At 41.1% G+C, this 23,623-nt stretch overlaps 1 protein-coding gene across 1 annotated transcript in view; it reads right to left on the reverse strand.

The window, feature by feature from the left end:
* Window positions 1–1,947: 1,947 nt before the first annotated feature.
* LOC111971001 (gap junction alpha-8 protein-like) overlaps window positions 1,948–23,623 on the reverse strand; it is a 27,872-nt gene continuing 6,196 nt past the window's right edge. Inside the window, exon 3 of the mRNA XM_023997795.2 lies at window positions 1,948–2,365. Within this exon, the coding sequence (XP_023853563.1) occupies window positions 2,341–2,365 (25 nt within the window). The 3' untranslated portion in view covers window positions 1,948–2,340. The remainder of the gene's footprint in view (window positions 2,366–23,623) is intronic.

Genomic DNA, 23,623 nt, shown 5'->3' on the forward strand with positions numbered 1-23,623 from the left:
ATGCTGCTGCATAAATTATGTAAAATGCCAGGGAGATATGTATACTGAAGCTAAGAAAGTAATACGATGTGTATGTTGTGTAGTAAGCTGTTAGTAGCATCGGCGTAATCATTTGGTACATTTTCCCCTCATAATTTAGCCTACTTTTCTGACTTGGTGGTGCACATGCAGTGGTGGGAAAAGTACTCAATTGTCATACTTGAGTAAAAGTAAAGATACCTTAATAGAAAATGACTCAAGTGAAAGTGAAAGTCACCCAGTAAAATACTACTTGAGTAAAAGTCTAAAAGTATTTGGTTTAAAAAATATTCCAAAAGTAAATGTAATTGCTAAAATGTACTTACGTGTCAAAAGTAAAAGTATGAACCATTTCAAATTCCTTATAGTAAGCAAACCGGACGGCACAATTGTATTATTTTCTATTGATGGATAGCCAGGGACACACTCCAACACTCAGACATCATTTACAAACAAAACATTTGTGTTTAGTGAGTGTACAGATCAGAGGCAGTAGGGATCACCAGGGATGTTCTCTTGATAAGTGTTTGAATTGGACAATTTTCCTGTCAATATGTAACGGGTACTTTTGGGTGTCAGGGAAAATGTATGGAGAAAAAAGTACACCATTTTGTTTTGGAATGTAGTGAAGTAAAAGTAGGCAAAAATATAAATAGTAAAKTACAGATACCCCCAAAAAATACTTAAGTCGTACTTTAAAGTATTTTTACTTAAGTAYTTTACACCACTGTGTACATGTAGCCTATAGCCTGTTTCAGAGAAATGTAATCATTGAATATTGTAAGAGCTTTAATTGTCTGCTTATATGTCCCCTTTATTTATCCTACGGTTCTGACCTGGTGTACAGGGAGAATACTGTAAGAACGGCCCATGTTCTGAATTCTGTCACTGTACATTTCAAAAGTGCTGAACAAATAGTTATATTGACTACGTCCTAGCTCGCTCATTAATGTCTTAATTGAAATTACGGATTGCCTCTTATCCGCTCGTCATCTCCTTATGCCATAGTTTGTACATCTCAATTGTCAGTAGAAACCAGATTTGTTTAAGCAAGTCAGCCATATCAGCTATATATTTTTTAAAGGCAGTGAATGAGGCTTAATGAACTGTTTCGGTGCCAGACAAGGTTCCGCTGATAGCCAGGTGTAGCAGTGGTAAGATGTTAGGACTGCTGTTGGGACTCTACTGTTGGGACAGCTTTATGTAGGCCCTAACAGTTTGTGGGCACTGTTTGTCACCGTTATAGTGCAATGAATGTATTGTTTAGTGTTGTGGAGTGGCTTTGCTGGCATGCATAAAAAAATGTAATGATAGAATTTGCTCCACCAAGATTTAGATGCTAAAATCGGCACTGATTACCGGATAGCCAGGGGCATACTCCAACACACAGACATCATTCAGAAACAAAGCATTTGTGTATCCGCCAGATCAGAGGCAATAGAGATGACCAGAGACGTTCTTGATAAGTGCGTGAATTGGACCATTTTCCTGTCCTGCTAAACATTCAAAATGTCACGAATACTTTTGGGTGTCAGGGAAAATTCATGGAGTAATGTTGATGTTTCAACGTCACAATATACTGTATGCTTCCCTACATTTTTTTCAACTGGTAAAGGTGGAACTTYAGATGAGTCTTGTGAGGCCTGTGGGCGTCCTAGAGCAAAAAAACAAACATGTACGTGTTCGTGAGAGTCACCTTGCYRTAACTGCAGGCAACAGGATTATGGAATGTCTTGCCCTTTTGATTATGGAGTGTGGTGCYGTCTGAAGTTTATGGAGTATTTTGCCATTTTAATGATGTTGTTTATGGCACAGTCTGTGAGWGGTTTACATAAAGGTGTTGCCATAAGGTGGACCTTAGACAACATTCCAATAACAGGCTATAGCGAACCAGTTTAGAAACGACTGTATATAAAGTGATCAGGAAAGTACATGTGAAATTTACCATGCACATTTACGGATTAATACTTCAATTTGCWWTTTTTTTWWTTTATTCTCAAATCAGAGGAATTATATTTGACTAATTAGTATTTTACTCATTCCTCTGTCTTTAAAGATCGAAGTGACTAAATATCTATTTGCTCTTTATTCATGTATTACACATGTATCATTCACTTAATTAGGTTTAAAGAGAATGATTMATCAGTAATTGTTGTGAATTACTTGCTCAAATCTACCGGACTGCTCTACCGAGTACCGGACTGCAGTCAGACTGCAGTGTTTCCAGGTTAGAGGTCATTCCCTGCTCYCTGTGCTGGTAATGGTCAGGCATGCACAAGTAGATTGAGTTGATCTTCTCTTTGTAGCTTCGGTGTCCTCTTTCTACTCTCCTCTGCACACCAGAGACCTGAGAACACACAACAACAGAGGCTACATAYCATCACACACTTTATGTTAAACAGACACATGTTTTTTCRCGTCATCATCAAACAGGGGATATAGCACAYGTATACAGATAGGATCATATTTTGATTACCCCGTTTTTGCAGGAAATGTCAGCAGGTTGACATAAAGTGCAGTCAACTTAACTCTAAGGGCAACAATTATCTGATTGGTTTAGGGCAGAACAAATCTGATTGGTTTCTAAAATCACAGAAATTTCCTACACAGAAGGAAATKTAAACATGTAGTTTATATGAGGTTGAAAAAGTTTATTTCCACTTTAAAATGGCAGACTTGATTAGCACTAACTAAAAATGTAACCAACAAAATGTCCATGAATTATAATGCACACAGTAATTCATATTTCCTGTTACTGCAGGATTATTTTCCCGCTATGAGAAACGGGTTAAATTAAGATCCTACACCTGTAGTAGCYTTTGCAGGATAAACATCATTTGGCAATTTAATTTKAACACCTATCAATYATTAAGYAAATAGATCAGTTAGCTACCTCGGGCTGGTGTTTTACCACATCCTGTTGACACATAGTCCTACAAAACAAACAGAGAGCATCAGCGCTGTCTCACACACACACRTACACACACACACAATAATTCAGCCCTGGCATTCTATCCACACCTGCCCACATCGCTGTGCGCGCCATCAACTYAAATCATGAGTAATCATCTTAGAAAAGTMATTCATAGGGCTTTAATAGGAAGTATGATAAATAGACTATTGAGGTATTCAATAAATTAGTTGTTTCATCTAACACGTCTAAGCAGGAATGCATGATTCAAGATAATTTGATGTGTAACCTAATCTAGTGATCARAGCCCCCAGAAAACGTGTGGCGAGACAACATTTACCCCAGTACTTTCAATCTAATGTGGCGTCGCCACACCACTTTCAAAGCAGCAGCACCGAACGTGTTTACCAGAGATATTCATTAGTTCATTTCATAGACAAGCATAGAAAAACGTTTTGCAATGGAAAAGAAAGCAGGCGTTTCAGCCCGTTTGTGTCTGCTTTGTCTTAGTAAATGCAAAGCTCCCCCCTGATTTCACACGGTAACCCCCACACTTGCTGCAACAGGTGGATTCACTTGTCAGTCACTTGTAACTCCTAGCAACAGCCTACAGAGCCTCATCAACCACTCTTCTCAACAACTCTGACTCTGCACTTGGTTTCTTTCCTTACTCACGCTACTCTCCGGTCTGTGGAATCCTGGTGGAATCTGACTTTGTAGCTGTGTTATCTAGTGGTGACCCTCCTCTCCTGCCTGCCTGGTTGCCTGCGTCATACGAGAGTGAACACAAATGTCCATGGAAAACAAGGTATGTGTTAACAAAAGCAGTTAATAAAAGCAGTTTAGTCAATTTAGTTCTCTAAAACTATCTAGAATGATTCAATCTATAGCTAGCTAACAAAACTACACTGATGTTAGCTTGTTGGTGATTATTCACGAATTAAGCAGAGCCAGAAAGGAAACCTGAGTGCCCCACCTCAGCCGACGCGTCAGCTGAGATGGTACCAATTATAAGCTAGTACCAATCACATCTACCTTATTTGACGGTTTAATYAAACAGACCGTGTCCGCTCACTCATTCTGCTGCTGCTTGCTGTGCTAAAGTCTTCTTGGGTATGACGCTACAAGCTTGGCATACCTGTAGTTGGGGASTTTTCCCATTCTTCTCTGCAGATCCTCTCAAGATCTGTCAGGTTGGATGGGGAGCTTCGCTGAACAGTTATTTTCAGGTCTCTCCAGAGATGTTCGATCGGGTTCAAGTCCAGGCTTTGACTGGGCCACTCAAGGACATTCAGAGACTTGTCTCAAAGCCACTCCWGCATTGWCTTGGYTGTGTGCTTAGKGTCGYTGWCCTGTTGGAAGGTGAACCTTCGCCCAGTCTGTAGTCCTGAGCGCTCTGTAGCATGTTTTCATCAAGGATCTCTCGGTACTTTGCTCCGTTYATATTTCTCTCGATCCTGACTAGTCTCCCAGTCCCTGTCGCTGAAAAACATCCCCACAGCATGATGCTGCCATCACCATGCTTGATCGTAGGAATGGTGCCAGATTTCCTCCAGACGGGACGCTTGGCATTCAGGCCAAAGAGTTCAATCTTGGTTTCATCAGACCAGAGAAAAAAGCCATGTKCCTTTTACTGAAGAGTGGCTTCTGTCTGGCCACTCTACCATAAAGGTCTGATTGGTGGAGTGCTGCAGAGAAGTTAGTCCTTATGGAAGGTTCTCCACAGAGGAACTCTGGAGCACTGTCAGAGTGACCAATGGGTTCTTGGTCATCTCCCTGAACAAGGCCCTTCTCTACCGATTGCTCAGTTTGGCCGGGCGGCCAGCTCTAGAAGGTGTCTTGGTGGTTCCAACGTTCTTCCATTTAAGAATGATGGAGGACATTGTGTTCTTGGGGACCTTCAATGCTTCAGACATTTTTTGGTACCCTTCTCCAGATCTGTTCCTTGACACAATCCTATCTCTGAGCTCAATGGACAATTCCTTCGACCTCATGGCTTGGTTTTTGCTCCGGCATGTACTGTCAACTGTGGGACCTTACATAGACAGGTGTGTGCCTTTCCAAATGATGTCCAATCAATTGAATTTACCCGAGAGCTCAATTTGAGTCATAGWGTCTGAATACTTACGTAAATAAGATATTTATGTTTTTTAAACCTGTTTTCGCTTTGTCATTATGGGGTATTGTGTGTAGATTGATGAGGATTTTTGTTCATTTAATACATTTAAGAATACGGCTGTAACGTAACAAAATGTGGAAAATTCAAGGGGTCTGACTACTTTCCGAATGCATTGTATATCGCCTTAATAAATTGTTAAAGATATTACAACACTGAACAAAAATATAAACGCAACATGCAACGATTTCAAAGATTTGACTGAATTACAGTTCATAATATGAAATCAGTCAATTGATATAAATTCATTAGGCCCTAATCTACGGATTTCACATGACTGGGAATACAGATATGCATCTGTTGGTCACAGATACCTTAAAAAAAATTCGGGGCATGAATCAGAAAATCAGTCAGTATCTGGTGTGACCACCATTTGCCTCATGCAGCGTGACACATCTCCTTCGCATAGAGTTGATCAGGCTGTTGATTGTGGCCTGTGGAATGTTGTCCCACTCCTCTTCAATGGCTGTGCAAAGTTGCTGGATATTGGCAGGAACTAGAACACGCTGTCGTACACGTCAATCCAGAGCGTCCCAAACTTGCTCAATTGGTGACATGTCTAGTGAGTGGAAGAACTGGGACATTTTAAGCTTCCAGGAATTGTGTACAACTATTTGCGACATGGGGCCATGCATTATCATGTTAAAACATGAGGTGATGGCGGTRGATGAATGGCACGAAAATGGGCCTCAGGATCTCGTCACGGTATATCTGTGCATTCAAATTGCCATTGATAAAATGCAATTGTGTTTGTTGTCCGTAGCTTATGCCTGCCCATACCATAACCCCACTGCCACCATGGGGCACTCTGTCCACAATGTTGACATCAGCAAACCGCTCGCCCACATGACACCATCTGCCCGGTGCTCATCGAAGATGAGTCAGGTCACCTGCAGTCAGGTCAAGACCCTGGTGAGGACGACAACCACGCAGTTGAGCTTCCCTGAGACGGTTTCTGACAATTTGTGCAGAAATTCTACGGTTGTCCCAGTTTCATCAGCTGTTCAGGTGGCTGGTCTCAGACGATCCCACAGGTGACAAAGTCGGATGTCAAGGGCCTGGGCTGGCATGGTTACATATGGTCTGGAGTTGTGAGGCTGGTTGAACGTACTGCCAATTCGCTAAAACGACATTGGAGGCGGCKTATGATAGAGAAATTAACATTCAATTCTCTGCCAACAGCTCTGGTGGGCATTCCAAAAAAYGATACATCTGTGGCATTGTGTTGTGTGACAACTGCATATTTTAGAGTGATGATTTATTGTCCCCAGCACAAGGTGCACCTGTGTAATGATCATACTGTTTAATCACTTCTTCATATGCTATAACTGTCAAGTGGATGGATTATCTTGGCGAAGGAGAAATGCTCACTAACAGAGATGTAAACAAATTTGTGCACACAATTTGAAAGAAATAAGCAAAAGCATATTTTTGCATATGCGTACATTTCAGGGATATTTTATTTCAGCTCGTGGGACCAACACTTTACATGTTGTGTTTATATTTTTGTTCAGGACCATGGCATTTTCTTTCTGAACCGTTTGTGGCACAAATTCTTTTACTTTTAGATTTGTGTGTATTGTTGTGAATTGTTAGATACTACTGCACTGTTGGAGCTAGGAACACAAGAATTTCGCTACACCCGCAATAACATCTGCTAAATATGTGTATGTGACCAATAAAATGTGATTTGAATTTCATGGCTTAAAAGTAAAAAAGCTACAAATTCTTTCCACAAAACAGTCTACACCACAATATGAACCCATTTGTCCAACCATAATATACCAAACAAAAATAGAAACACAACATGTAAAGTGTTGGTCCCATGTTTCGTGAGCCTGTGTTGTGATTCTCACACTGTTCAAACCCCACAATTGAATTAAAAGCTTGTGAAGCTCTCTTAACCTATAGATCACATAATTGCAAACAAATAAGAATTTCCTGTACGCAAAATTTTTTATGTTATTTACATTTCCCATAGGTAAGATGTTACACCCACACACTCTTTGCCCCCCCCTACTAGATGAAGGGGCCTCCAGACCGCTGACTTCCCAAACATTTTTATTAGTTACTCTACTACTAAGGGTACTTAATATTTCACCCATTTCACAGAGGATAACTTTCAAAGCTCTAGTTCCAGGTGAAACTAGGAAATGTACAACAACATGCTGTGAAGTCACTGACCCCCCTAAATGCTACATTCAAACCACTTCTTCCTGATTGGTATAGGCATATTTCCTTCTGATAGGCCTAATTTTGAATATCCTTTCAATCCAGGAAGGATACAGATGCTAACAGACAGGGCATGGTGGGTTCCTTCAACCTCCTCTTATCAAAAGGGTGCACTTTTTTTTTTATTCCTCCCCTTTGATTCTCTACAAATATTTTTCCTATATTACAGATTTAGATATTAATTCACATATACCAGATCGGATGTTCAATAAGCTTCCGTATCCACAAATGACATATACACTGAAACCACTTGAGGTTAGTCTCTAACTCCCCCTCCCCCTGTCTTCCGTCCCCGTCCCCGTCCATAATAGGCTCACCCATTATGAATTGCCATTTTAATTTACACTGATTGACCACGAATATTTCACTGTGAAGGGTCAAAATAGCCTCTCTGTGCATATCGAGCTACAGATCTATAGCAAGTTGGTGCGTTTTGACCTCTCTATCAAGGTCGCACCTTTTATTGATTTTGTTTCCTCCCTTTGATTTTCTAACAAATATTTATCCTATACCAGCTGTTGGTTATTAATCACTTACATATCACATTTTCAATAGCTTTCCAGGCCAAAATGACATACACATCTAAAAACCAATTGAGTTTTAGGTCTTTGGTGTTCCTCTTGTCACGTGCTCGTCACTCCGCCTCCAGTGCCTCGAAGTCGCCAGGCTTCTCTAACTACCGCTCACGTCGGGGCAACCCAGCCTTACGCACAACCTACCTCTTAGGTACACCTGGATTTCATCACCTCCTGATACCTTCCCCTTTATATTGCACCTCCGTTGTTATCGACCCGACCAGGCCATATCTTTGTTAAATGGTTTAGACGCTTTTCTCTTTCCTATTTGGTCTATGCTTCTTTGTCATTAAGGGTGGTTTTCACCCACTAGTGGATTGGTAAACCTTTTCAGAATATTTTCCGGTGAAGACTCAGCGGGTGCGGATCACGATATACAAAAATATTTTTTACTTTTATTTGAAATAATTCTATTAGTTTCAGAATTATTCGTGGGGATTGTGTGCTCAAGTATTATAGGTGTAGAGTCTGAATTTGAAGGGTTATAAGGAGTAGCTTTCCGTTCACCACACAACACTATTAGCAAAGATTCAAATATAGCGTAGGGTCTCTCTAGACCACAGGATAAACAGAATGCACAAATTGCACGGCTGCAACGGAACATATCGCTGGGGAACCATGAAACCTACGATATATGCGCTGAGAACACCACTTATGTGCTTTGCGTCTATTTTGATATATGGGATAGGGTATTTGACCTTTGAGTGAGAGAGTGCTAGGTGACCCCAAAGTGAGGATTTACAATATCTAGGTTTGGTGTTTATAGACTGCGATTTTCTCTTCGTCGGCGAAAGGCAAGAATTCTATAGAGTACACTTGTGTTCTAACATATGTTTCAAAAGCCATGAATTCAAAATCAGTCAATATCATATTATGAGACGATAAATCACATAACGAGAGCGAGTTACCGAGAGTATTCGCAAGCATATGTCTTCATGCCGGGTATCAGCATAAAGACGGAAATTCTTGTGTTCCTAGCTCCAACAGTTGCAAGTAGGGTTAATAATGCTAAAGACAATAGGTCAGAAATCAATAGCAGATTTCACAACATTTATCTACAACAAGGTGAGGAAAGTATGAAGAGCAGTCAATTTGTGCTTCAGCACAAACGAGTTCGCAAGAGGACAATGCCGCACATGGTTTTGCCTCCTTTCGCGAACTACAAAATACTAGACGGCGAGAGCAACTGCTATAAGTTGTCTGGAGTGGTACCGTCTTTTCAATGCTGACAGCGTGCGAACACCATAGAATACATAACTATACCCTAGAAATGTTACCGCCATAGCTCTATTGCAAATAAAGAAACTGCCTTTTGCTTAATTTCTTTCAAATTGTGTGCACAAATGTGTTTACAGTGTGCGTGTGTGAAGTGAGCGAGTTCTCCTTGCGAGACCCACAAGCAGGATAATCCTGGCTGCTATCCCACCTCTGCAGTCAGGATTAAGAGGACCAGTCACTGACAGAAGTAGGAGATATGATTAAAGCGACGCAGAATATAGGACCATATACCTTTGGTGAGCCAGCAGCATCTCTATGGCAATCAGAGAGTGCACAATACACACATGCGGCCGACCTTTTCTAGGAATGATTATTTATGGCATAGCTCTGGTGCCCACACATACCCGGTTCATGGGTCTCACGCTTGCGGGTCCGGAACCAATCGAACAGACAAGCCACACGATGTTATCACACAGCGTGTGGTTGATTCTGAAGCAAACGCCGGCGCGTCACATCGACCTATTTTAAGTAGCTATTGTTGATGTTCGACCCACGAACAATTTTTATACATGTTATATATATCCTCTTAACCTCATAGGACCGAGCCACAATTTCATTCCATATACTTGTTCTGATCTTTTAAAGCAAATTGGCAAGTAACGTTCAACCACCAGTCTCTCACATATCATAACTCTCCATGAAGACCACACAGTATATCGTTTAACTGGTTTCACTATTTGTCCAATGCCCACTGTGACGCTAGAGACGAAATCACCGATGAAACATTTGATTAGTCACTGAGTTCACGGGAACACTTAGTAAGACATCAGAGTCACCAGCCGAGTACAAGATACATCGCCTTGAATTGCTGGGACAGCCTATCTTTGATCAGGAGAAGCGGATTCTGCACAACCTAACAATATCTACAGAATTCTATTCCTGTATAACTCGTATCGGTCAGTGCGAGTGATAAACCTCAAACTCGTTACGTGTGTCTCCGTCCTCCCACAGAGGGTCTTTGACCCTGACTGCAGATGAACCTGATCATCATCGATGGGACCGGGCGATGGTGTCCATGTGGGGCGAGCGGTTTGCTGAAATGTCAAACATGTGGACAAGAGTGCCCCCATGGTGGCTGTGGGGTTATGGGTATGGGCAGGCATAAGCTACGGAACCAACAAACACAAATGATTTTATCAAAAATGGCAATTTGAAATGCAACATGACGATACATTATCCTAAACAAAAAAAGGAAAAAGACAATTGTGCCTGCTCTCCTGGTTTGATTAATTAAATATGAACGGAATCTGAGAAAGGAAGTTTACCATAATTTTCAATTATTTATTCTTCATAGTATAGCGGTCTATTGTAAACTTATGATACTTAAGTTCTTAAAAACCAAATACTTTATACTTTAGCGTCTCAACTCTCAAAGTAGTTTTATATCATGTTATCAATGTGTGATGATCGACTCACCTATTGACTTCGCAATAGATGGTATGATTTTTTAACACACTATATTTCAGCTGGAAGTAAGTCCTTATTACTTTACCATGTTCCCACAAAGGTATTATATTCCAACTCACTAAACTCATGGGAGCTCACGAATGTAGAAGGCATGAGGTCTTTCCGCGTAGATGACGTGTGTGCGCATTGAGTGTAACAGAAGCGTTGGGATAAATCTTAAACGTTTCGCACTGCGCCCATATATCCACAAGCAACTTCGCAACGACGCATTCATATGAACGAAGGCCCGTGGGACCAAATACAGTCCTCGGTCTATCCAGAAGAGGTTGGCCAACAATAAATCAGCCCTGATCCAACTCTGATGGCTGAATGTGGCTCGAAGGATGATCGGTGTTGACTCTGTTACTCTGAGCCATCTGGATCGAAGCATAAAGCTGGGGTTACGTGAGCCAGAGAAATAACTGCGCCTCTAGCGGAGTTTTTTGCACATGAGTTCTGTACCGACTACTTTATGTATGTTGTATTTTTTTTAAACACGGTATTCTGATTGGACCTTGCGAACAGTATTATAGTACATCAATCAGCGAGTACTCGAGAGATAATGTGTGGAGATGGGTTCGAATTGAGAATCTCTCATGTTTCTGTATTAATCCTGTTTATTATTCCGCAATGTAACATTCCGAAAATGGTTTCAAAATCCGAGATAATTTCAAGAAAGGGCCTAAGACTCTTGCACATATCTGAGTAGTCAATTGACCTGATTTTCACTTATTTTTGTTGAGAGCCGAGTGATGAGCCAGTCATGGTACAAATCGTTTGAGATTATCAGCATTAGAACAAAAATAGTAAGGACGTTAGACTCAATCTTTGGGTCACATACCACATGACCTCCCGTGATGTAAGTATCAATACTCTTGTAAACCACATCTATTATAAAAAGCTTAATGCTGATCATATGACACACTGCCAAGTGTTCTTGCTCAGTAGTAGAGACCGTGGTGATTAATCTTATTCCTTATTCTCTTATTTTGTCGATTCTTCATCTGTATAATGTAAGACATAGCGTCCACCCCACAGAGTATCTAAACGATTGTACAAAATCATAAAACTTTCAAATTCATTCGAGGCCATATACACCATACACATGGTTAGCAGATTGTTTAAATGCGAGTGTAGCGAACCACATATTTCGATCAGTAAAGCTTCGTAGAGCTTGCAGTAATGACTCATAGGATATATAAAAGAATAAAAGAAACTTACATCAATTTTTAATCCAGCAAACGTAAACATTAGCAGCCTTATAATACCATATAGAACTCAAAAGTAATTGAGCCTACAGGTGCAATGGAATAAGAATCATGATACATATATTACCCAATATTCGAGTAGTGGATGGAGAACATCATCGATTGGAAGGTGCAGCGCACCGGTGCGGCTAGACAACGCAATCCTTCTATGTAAGCAGGTAGATTGAGCACAACAAGTTGACCAAGTACCAGGAGGTAACAGATAACTTATGCCCAGTTGAAGTTCGGGAGAGTGTTACATTACACATCCACGAATTTGGTCGATTCGTAAAAGATTCATTTTTTCAAGCTCACCATTCCAAAAGTATCTCCAGGGAGTGGCGTTAGTTGTAAACGGTCAAAACGGCGACTATTGATTTGCCAGAGATGCAGGTTGAGGGGATCACTCTACTTTGTAAGAGAGAGAACGATTCGACTAGAGCCAATTGAGGTTCCCAAAAGCAAAACCGTATCAGTTGGTTACCCACAACAATCTATTTGTACACACTAAATGGAAACATGATAACCTGTTCATTCTACTAAATGCGACAATTGGTATCCCCACCATTTCAATAGGAAGCCGCACGTCTATTGCTAGAAATGGGTTCTGTCACATACACTAAAGTCCTGACCCGGATACCCAACTGACATCGGGGAGAAAGGGCTCTTGGAATGAATCAAAGACCTCATGGTTCCTCTGTGGAGATCGGTCACCCTAGATCTGAAACTACACATGCTTCGGGCATAGACTAGTCCACCACTAGAAAATGATTGTCATGCCAGCACTACTAGTAGTTTAATTGTAAGTGCTCTCAGACAAGAAAGCCATCTCTCCAAGTAATAAAGCGAACTATTGGCATTTATTGGCTCCATGAGGTCTGAATGAAACCAAGATGACTCTTTGGCCGAATGCCAGCGTGCCCGTCTGGAGGAATCTGGCACCATTCTACGATCAAGGCATGGTGATGGCAGCATCATGCTGTGGGATTCTTTTTCAGCGACACGAGGACTGGGAGACTAGTCAGGAATCGAGAGAAAATAACGGAGCAAAGTACCGAGAGATCCTTGATGAAAACATGTGCTACAGAGCCGCTCAGGACTACAGACTGGGCGAAGGTTCACCTTTCCCAACAGGACCAACTAAGCACACACACCAAGCAATGGGAGTGGTTTGAGACAAGTCTCTGAATGTCTTGAGTGGCCCAGTCAAAGCCTGGACTTGAACCCGGATCGAACATCTTGGAGAGACCTGAAAATACTGTTCAGCGAGAGCTCCCCATCAACCTGACAGATCTTGAGAGGATCTGCAGAGAAGAAATGGAAAACTCCCAACTACAGGTATGCCAAGCTTGTAGCGGTCATACCCAAGAAGACTTTTAGCACAGCAAGCAGCCAGCAGAAATGAGTGAGCGGACACGGTACTGTTTAATTAAAACCGTCAAATAAGGTAGATGTGATTGGTATCAGCTTATAATTGGTACAATCTCAGCTGACAGCGTCGGCTGAGGTGGGGCACTCAGGTTTCCTTTCTGGCTCTGCTTAATTCGTGAATAATCACCAAACAAGCTAACATCAGTGAGTTTGTTAGCTATAGCTATAGATTGAATCATTCTAGAAGTTTTAGAGAACTAAATTGACTAAACTGCTTTTATTAACTGCTTTTGTTAACACATACTGTTTTTCCATGGACATTTGTGTTCCGTCTTCGTATGAGCGGCAACAGGCAGCAGGAGAGGAGGGTCACCAACTAGATAACACATACAAGTCAGGATTCCACCAGGATTCTCACAGGAGAGGAGAGAGAGGAAAGGAAAGAAACCAAGTGGCAGAGTCAGAGTTGTTGAGAAAGAGTGGTTGATGAGGCTCTGTAGGCTGTGCTAGGAGTTACAAGTGACTGACAAGTGAATCCACCTGTTGGCAGCAAGTGTGGGGGTTACCGTGTGAAATCAAGGGGGGAGCTTTGCATTTACTAAGACAAAGCAGACACAACGGGCTGAAACGCCTGCTTTCTTTTCCAATTGCAAAACGTTTTTTCTATGCTTGTCTATGAAATGAACTAAATGAATATCTCTGGTAAAACACGTTCGGTGCTGCTTGCTTTGAAAGTGGTGTGGGACGCCACATTAGATTGAAGTACTGGGGTAAATGTTGTCTCGCCACAGCGTTTTCTGGGGGCTTTGATCACTAGATTAGGTAACATCAAATTATCTATTGCAAGTCAATGCAATTCCTGCTTAGACTGGTTAGATGAAACAACTAATTATTTGAATACCTCAATAGTCTATTTATCATACTTCCCTATTAAAGCCCCTATGAATTGACTTTTCTAAGATGATTACTCCTGATTTAAGTTGATGCGGCGCGCAACGAGCGATGTGGGCAGTGTGGATAGAATGCCAGGCTGAATTATTGTGTGTGTGTGTAGTGTTGTGTGTGAGCAGCGCTGATGCTAGATGAAGGTAGTTGGATGGGCTAACTTATGCGTAGATTGTGTTTGTATAGGAGCAAGCTGATGTATGGTTGCATACCATGGTGAGACTGCTGGTACTAGAACCACACGCGTGGCCTGCCCGAGGTAAAAGTAACGTTTAGATGTAGGTGTATGAAAATTATGAGTAAGATTCTCTCAGCGTATTCGAGTGATTTGTTTATATAGAGTTGACAATGTCCGATAATGATGTCTATCGTCACATTGCCACGACAAAAGCTACTACAGGTGTAGGAGAACTGTGCTATAAAGGTAAATGTAACGCCGGCCCAAGTTTCTGCGATGAATGCGGGAAAATAATCGCTCTTTGGGCTAACCGAAGTATGAAAATATAAACGGTAGCAATGTGAATGAGACGCTGTACGCTTGAGCGTGTGGCATTGGGAAGCTTAGACTATACTGAGTGATCCAGTGAGCTGAGGAATCAATATGTTGCATGGTGGTTAAACCATATGTTAGCATAAGACCTTATAGATGTCATGAATAGATACCTTGGAGCCACAAGTGGGGTCTGTCTCTTGACTTGTATCAAGAAAGAAGGAATAGATAAAGCCGTATGAGGCTTCCCAACCCTCAAATAGCTAACTAAGCAGGTCATTTAAAACATTTGCCTCTGCTTGTAGTGTGTGAGGTGGAGGATATTAGCTGAGTGGTGAACTTTTTATGAAAGTCCGAAGTCCAGATTCAGTGAGTGGTCTCTATGTCCCCTAAGAGATGCATAAAATCCTCGAGATATCCAATATTTTGCGCCTGAGTAAGTTAGAGATTAGTTTTTGGAGCACTGGGCGCACTTTTTTGTTAATAGCTATCAAACTGCTCGCTGACAAAGTCTATACCCGTGAGAATCAGGACAGGATGAGGCGTGCATAACCATCTACATCGAATGGCCGTAAATACTGTGATTTGAGCTTCATGACTGAATGTGTATGGGTCTAGTTGCACAAAATATGAAGCCCCCTGAGTTTTGATGACTAAGATTGATTAATTTTGGATTGGATATGCAAAATAAACATATGTGTGTGTTACGTGTCTGGAATGAGACCGCGCAATTTTACAGATCAAGTGTTGGACCATACATCGGCTAGAGTATGTTTGTATGTTGAGTCCCACATTATTCTGTCTATAGTCAGTAAAGCGCGTGTTGTCTCAAGACGTAAAGGTGTGTGCGTGGTGGCTGCGAGAGCGGAGGAGGTGCAGATAGCGGAGCAGAACGACATCGCGGTTGAAGAGCGAGCAAGACTAATCTTAAGAGAGAGAATTTAACACTTTTCAGATCACACTTTGTTGAACGATGCATGCTCGGATAGGACGACTATGGAAGGAGAGTACCTTGGTATGGCCATAAAGCACGAAAGCCAGTAGCAGGGCTAGGATAAGGTTTAGACCTCTAACTAACAGCTGTTGATCCAAAACAGAAATGGCCAAAGTATACAGAATGTGTCATTCTGCCGTAGAGGTGGACTCAGAGAGACCACCAGGCTTGTTGACTGGAACCGAGATGGTATCACCATTGAATATGCTTATACACGGGATGAAAAAGAAGCAGGTCGGCCTGATGAACCGTGATCAGACTTCGTAGCAAAGTAATGTCTGGCGCACCAACTTCTTGAATCGCCAAAGAACTTCAATTCCTGTCTAAGGTAACTCCACATGACAACAGGCGCCTTGAATGAACTACGATTCTGAAACAGCATACTGAAATCATCTCAGTCGTGAAGAAATGATAGTAAGAGCAATAGTGTGAAGAACCATGATAGCGGTCGGGCTAGTCGACATCTTAAAGAGAATGTGAGATGAGACAAGAAGAGAGCTGTTGAGAATCTGCCGAGCATAATTAAAGATACCAATATATGTACAAGTTGGTCCGTACTGAAATATGACAAATGAGACCAATGATTTGATAGAAAATAACAAAGAGTACGCAAACATGAAGATAAGTAAAATCCGAATCATTCGTATTGCGTAAATTGGACGCGAGGTACTTTCATCTGAAACTTCGTTTATTATAGACCTATGGAAGCGTGGCTGAGGATGCATCCCTCATTTCTGAAACTCGGAGTTCGCTCTCGGATAAACGCTGTATGATATTTGGCATGAGCTGTGAGTGCATAAGAGGTTCCTAACCGTTATGGCAATCGCGAGACCTTTTATGTGAGAAAATAGCCTTCCTATCGATCAGAGACTCTCTGTTGTGCTCAAATGGAACATATATCCAAAGACAATCGGATAAAAGAAATGGCAGTAGTTCCAGTGAATTAGAATATACTGGTCCGCAGAAGCAGCACCATTATTTCATGAGTGATCAATATGACGTGTAACATACCCGCGTGTCAATGTAAAGAGGGGGTATGACCCCATCAAATTCGCGCCTGATGTTTCTCCCTTTTCCACATCAGTTTGGGGATCTCAGACGATACGAATGTTAGTAGAGGCATGAGAGGATCCAGGGACTTAGCCTCCACTTCAGTACGTAAAAATCACGTCAACAAATGTTCTGGGTTCTTGATTTATGCTTCTAAAAGGAACAGACCAGGCGAGCAGCAGCTATCTAGTCTTCTATCGCACATTGCTTCGCAACCTTGTAGTACCGAGTTCTGAACAAAAATTGTATGTGGAAGCAGTCATCTTAGTATTACAGTATCAGTGACATGCTGAGTAAATCAGGTACTAATCTTCAGTGTAGTGAAGGAGAAATAGGCCATGGAGATGTTTCTTCGCTGAGCAAGTTCTCACCTCCAAAGAGAGTTGGGTACACGTGGGACCTATTGTTACTCATGGAGTAATATGGGGTTGGTTCACGAGGTGGAAAGCATGGCCAGCCGTAAGCAGGAACAGAGAAAAAAAAGGTCCTCTAATTCACGCGCCTTATGAAAAAGAACTCGTCAATTCTATTGGGGACAGTTATGGGTGCGTCGTATAGCGCTCTGAAGTTGTTTGTCGCGGTATACACAAGACACTCTGCTTTTAGTCTTGACAAGTGGGGATGTCCGAGTGGTGTATTGGAGTATGCTGGCCGACCGAGGTGCTGGCTTATTATCTCTCCAGTGGAAACCTATATACAGTGTCACACAGATGGAACTGTCCTTGGAGTTTGATGCTTTTTAGCATCTAAGCTAGGTGGAATGCAAAATTTTCCTGCTTGAAAAAGCTCAGCACATTTCTCTATGCTTAATTCCTATACCTGACTTCTGTTGTTAATGTTCTAAGGCCAAGCCTAAACATGCACCCACTTGAAAAGTTGCAATGCGGGGGCTATCTCCCGAACTGACACTTATACATACATTCATGCAGAATGCACGCATCAACAGAACGGTGACAAAAGCTATGTTGTGTCGCCACTCAACTGGAGGAGACCTAAGCAGTCTAGATAAGCACTGTCCACACGCCACCAACGAGGCTATAGATCTGGTTTCCACAGGACAGTCTCTCCCAATTATCATGATCATTGGGACCGACCATCTGCTCATATCGATGTCATTCTACCCCCACCTCGGCTATTTCTGAAGTGACACATCGATTTGCGTTCTCGTGGGACACGTTGGATAATCATGGGTTGTGATTCTGCTTCAGATAAAGGGAACACCTCCTCGTACTATTCTCACTTGTCCATATTACACAAAACTGACATAGAATGATGAGGGGGACTTATTTTGATAGGCCTCGAACTATGCTGTAATAAATCTAAAATGAATGGCTTAACTGGACTTAATAATAAAGACTTAGGAGGACAAACAAATATATTCTAAAGGCGTTTCATTAGTTCCCCTGGGGGGGGTTTTTTTTCTTGGTCTGTTGTTTTTGTCTCGTTCCCGGCCTTGTTGTTATGATCATTCTTCATGTTCTATCAGTATCAATCTTTAAGAGTAGTTGTGACTTATCCTACATCACTTATTGGCTCATATCTAGCTATTGCTGTAAGGAGGTAATGACCCGACGCGATCTAAGAGGTAGAGAGGCAAACATCGATAATATTTTCACTCTAGAGTGAGAATCATTTATTCATTGTGGATTTTCTTGGGTCCAGTATGCTTAAAGGGATGCAGCTACCGATCAAATATATGGTATCATATTTTGTTTATCTCTACGATACTCACTATATTCTTGACAATGTGACAAGATGATAGAGCATTACAGATAACTTGGGCTCTCTGTCAATCATCTAACAGTAGGAAAAATCACTCTAACTGCCTGTCGTTATTTTACAACAATGCGGCATCAGAACCGTAGGATAAGACGCAAATCACCCAACCGAGAGAGAGGGTGAAATCCTATCTAATTCTAGAGGTCATCCAGTTCAAAACTCATACATTAACAAGATCGCCCATCAATTTTATAATCTTCATATTAGTCATCACAATAAAGTGATTCTTTTACTAGAATAATGTCCAATCTCATGAATCGACGATTCTCTGAATATATGGCTTGAGATGCAATGTGAGCCAAAAGTCGGATTTGATAGAGCAGTCATGTATAGCATTAAGAGATAACTGATATACAGCTACACGGAAACACTGCTCAAACTAATGTTAATTTGTCGAGTGGGTATTGTTTAGAGTAATTACTTATTAAGTCAATCAAAATTCTATTGCCTTTTAATCTTGTTATGTAACTTCACCTACACAATATTCCCAGAAAAAACAAATAATATGTGAGTGTAGGCGTTTCTTCACTGATTTTCCTTTCTTCTCCATGTACATTTTCTTCAACTAGACACCAATCTAGAGACACAAAAAACAGTTATCCAATCCGGATGTAACACCGATATTTCGCAATTCACAGGCAAAATAAACTCTTGTGTTACACCTCACAAAACTCTATCAAACGACTTTCTTCCTAGAAGAAACATCCCTGGTGTACCATCCTTCACCCCCTAACCTGTATCAGCGCTCTTACTATCTGTAAACACTCCACTACTATATATCACTAAATGTTTCCTCTGATTTCAGTTGTAAAATGATGTCTGAAGTGCATGTTGGAGTGTGTCCTCTCTACGTGTCCAGCCAATCAATAGACAATCATGAATCATTTTTGGGAGACCAAAGATCAAAGTTGGTGCCGTCCGGTTTGCTTACTATAAGGAATTTGAAATGGTTCATACTTTTACTTTGAACGTAGTACATTTTTGCAAAATTACATTTACTTTTTGGAATATTTTTTAAACAAATATTTTAGACTTTTCACTCAAAGTAGTATTTTACTGGGTGATCTTTCACTTTCACTTGGAGATCTGAAGCTGAAATTGGCCTTTAGTGCTAGTTTTAAAGCTGAGTGCTTGTTTGACTTTATCTCTGTGTCGCAATGGTATAGTAGGCAATTGGAAGTATCCATTTGTTTCCCGCGAACATCTGCTTGACTCCTACTACAGGGCTCATACACAAACACCCTTATGGTGAGTTCAGTTAGATATTTAACATGGGTCTCTATGGGACAACACAAGATGAGATAAATTGGGTCCCAAACTTGCTGAGGAAGAGTCAACAAAATTGTTACCTGATCTGGAAATCAATTGACGTATAATGCACCGAAGGCCTAGTGACAATCAAGCATATAAAACTCAAGGACACGCGACATTACTACACAAAAAACCAAACTTAGCGCCTGGTATAACACCGAGTATGGGTACTTATACTATTGTAGCTCTCCAATGCTTCAACACCATTCAATAGACTTCTTCACCTCACCATGGCATCTCTTAAACATATATGGTCTAATTGTATTGGATGGGACAACACATGCTATTATACAAGAATGCCTACAGCTATTTGATCTTCGATTGCTTAATCTCACCCTGTTGTATGTTTTAGTTGAACATCATCGAGTTTATGAGCATACAATAGGATTGTTACACAGAGTTGTAATGGTATGGCGCAGCCAAGGTCATCTCCTTACTTATGGGAGAGATTTTTAAGTCCAATAAAAGTGTTCTCTGGGTATTTCATACGATTCATTTGCCTTGGATTAAATTCTCATTTGGTTGTGTGGCTATCACCTCAAAATCTATTTTGTTTATATCCCAAAGATTCTTTTAAAATAGCTAGGAACAGAAAGAGGTTTGCAACATTCTGCGCGGACGATTTGTTGAGCATTGGTTCATTTAACCAAGCTATGCACTGTCAGGCTCTTGTCTAATTAAAACTAAGAGTAAACAAACTGGTATGTAAAACACTTCAGCCATCCCATTAGGAGAATTAATCATCAAGAACTTCAGGAGTAATTCAATAAGATCAATAAACATCAAGGGGAAACTCTCGTGAATGAGAACAAATCTATATCAAAACCATGTAAGAAAAATATAGTATCAATGTATCATGACATCCTGTTAAGAGTTTGAATTCTTGAACGACACGTTCTAGTACCAGCCCAATAGTTACTGAAAGAGGGCCAGCCGATAGATTGTCTCATCGAGGACCTTGTGAAATATCGTCAGCTTTGCGATGGGGAAGTGTGGCCATATATCTAGAGACAGTTGGCAAAGACAGGTATTTTTCCGGCGCCCACTAGTATGCGAGGTAACCATATTCGTGCGTGTCTGATATATGTTCGCCAGTCATCCAGTATGATAATACTTATTGAGACTCATCAGGAAGACTTTGCTCAAGTCTACAGAGCTAAGAGGCCTAGCACACATCTTGTCTGGTGTATTTGGATACGCTGGCTTAAATGCCTCAATAGAAAAACACAACTAGAGAGAGTCTTGGGTATAAAGCTTGACAAGAAGATAAAAAATATGATACATTTGATACTCTTTAAACAACTTGTAATACCTATTACATTATGTCTTAATTTGTTGTTGTAATTATATTATTGTATATTAGTATAATCGTATTGGCCTATTACGTCAAACCATAAAGGATGCTATAGAGTAATGAGTTGAGACTGCTATAATCAGGCACTTATTAGAGAAGAGGGTAGCATGAACTATAAACAAAAAAACACAACAAAAAAATTGTCAATTTATACATGGAATTGATTATCATAATTTTTTCGCGTTTAAGGGTGCAGGGCCTGTGTAGATATCAATAAGAAAAGGATTCCAAAGTAGCGAGCTCTATCTTTTCCACTAATCGAGCATCCTGCCCGAACAAATTCTATTGAGGACTATCGCCACTCTTTTTAATCATGAGTGGAGTTCCACCGCCAAAGCAACTCCAAAGACAGACTGTAGCGCCTAAGGGATATCTGTATCAACATTGTTATTTTGAGGCGAGAAACAATATATAAATTCACAATAATCTCAATTGCATGATGTTTTGTTTTTTATGATTTAGTGAACGCTACCCAAGACTTGGCTTAAGCAATGGTTGCTTTCACAACATACTTCTACTCTTCACGGACACTCATTTGGTAAGAATTCTAGAGTGACATTCTGCATACTTATTTATCTAAATTGACAGCTTGATACTATATAATAGTGCAAATTATAATTGTGGTTTGGTTTATCCCACCCCTATTGGTGGTAATTATGGCATCTATTACATTCTACAATGGAATAAAGTAGTTTCGAGATGTTCACATTTAAAGTATAACAATTGTTACACCTAATCTACATTATATCATTTTAATGGGATCTCTTATATGGTTTTATCGTCTACAATTGTATGAAATTCTGCACTTTAGAACACTAAAGTAATTGAACCACCTGTCTATATAAGCGATACCAACTTTTATTATCCTTATGATGATTCATTGATCTAGAGGTTTACTGCTTTGTTGATCAAGGAAAACGTCTAAACCTACTGCGATCAACCACTTTTTCAGCAACAATAATTTGAGAATTAAGAAAAGTAAGCTCTTATATAAATCACAAATGTGAACTTCTCATGGGAAAGTAGTAGCAGAGAGGTACAAGTACGCGTCAATTGATACGTATTCGAGTGTTGATATTGGTGCTACAGGTGAGGAAATTTATGTATCCAGTGACATCGTAGCGAGCTTCTATTGACCACTTCACCTAGTCCTTCAACGTCTACACTCATGAGGTTCACTGCTTCCACTGATGTTGCGGTTCGCTTATCATTTCCGGAAGATAAAGATGGAAGAAGCCCAAGGCGAATTGAAAATAAGAGAAATATTAGGAGATAAATATATAAGTAAATCCATGTTTATATATCATTTAGGCGCGATCGCACTAAAAAAGAAATAAAGTGACCCTCTCGTAACACCGCCCACCGCTCAAATCTTGGAAGTGGTCAGTAGGGGTTTATTGGGGGGGGGGGATGCGGGATCCACTGATTTAGGTTTAATATTTCGGGCACGGTGACAACATTAACAAGATCGAGGTGACCAAATATATAAGACGGAAAAGGTATCCTTATTAGTTTCTTAATAAGCACGTACAACACAGAGCTTCATTCATCAATACTCTATATCCGAGTATGGAACAAGCACGTGAGCGCTGTCATTTGATGGCTCGGAAGACTTCGCTGGATTCAAGAGCTAGAACCACTACACGGCTCATATGTGGTAGTCAGCATTACCTAGCAGGATAGAATCAAAAGCTCCACTGTGTGATTCGATGTGTCTCACACATAGATCTCTGCTTGAATTATCATCCTACCGACTCTATCATTGCAGTATATATAGGCAAGTTAACCATGCTGTGCCAGGGGTTCCCTCTAGCAGGACGCCTTCGGTATCTAAGAGCTGAGAAGATGTAAGGAAGGAGTCAAGAACGTGTTTACAGCCGCCGTAACCCTTGTATGGTTAACCAGTGGGTGCGCCCGCAGGTGGTTGTGGTGTGCTCCTACACGCATGACACTGAGTCACGAGGTGTGGGTTCAGTAAGGTATGGTGAAGAGATACCGGGGTGAAGTACCCCTCGATGTTCTTCAAGAGGGCCAACAGCATCAGTCTCGTCTCATCACTCCCAAGATACGCAGACTACCAAGAACACCCAAAGGAGCGACCAGAGCGTTTGTGAAAAGCGCACCCACCGAGACCCAGGGAAGTAACGACTGCTTATTAATCACACACCCCAAGGTCTGCAGCCACGCTCACGACCAGCCGGTTAGTCAGGTAAACCTAGGGATGGGGCTTACTATGGAGATTTTGAGGTGCTGCTCAGGTTCAACTTCTGGAGGGCTGTCCCAGGCTCTTGAAAGGTCCCCGCTCTCCAGGACTGTGAGACGGTTGTGATCCAGCAGGAGCTCTGTAAGGGAGCCATGTAGCATCTGTCTGCACAGAGCCCAAACTGCCAAAAGTTGAACCACACGGAGCAGACAGACCAGACAAGAGCTGAACTGATTCCCGTCT

The sequence above is a fragment of the Salvelinus sp. IW2-2015 genome, linkage group LG12 (genome assembly GCF_002910315.2).
Source record: "Salvelinus sp. IW2-2015 linkage group LG12, ASM291031v2, whole genome shotgun sequence".
In the NCBI taxonomy this organism is placed as follows: Eukaryota; Metazoa; Chordata; class Actinopteri; order Salmoniformes; family Salmonidae; genus Salvelinus; species Salvelinus sp. IW2-2015.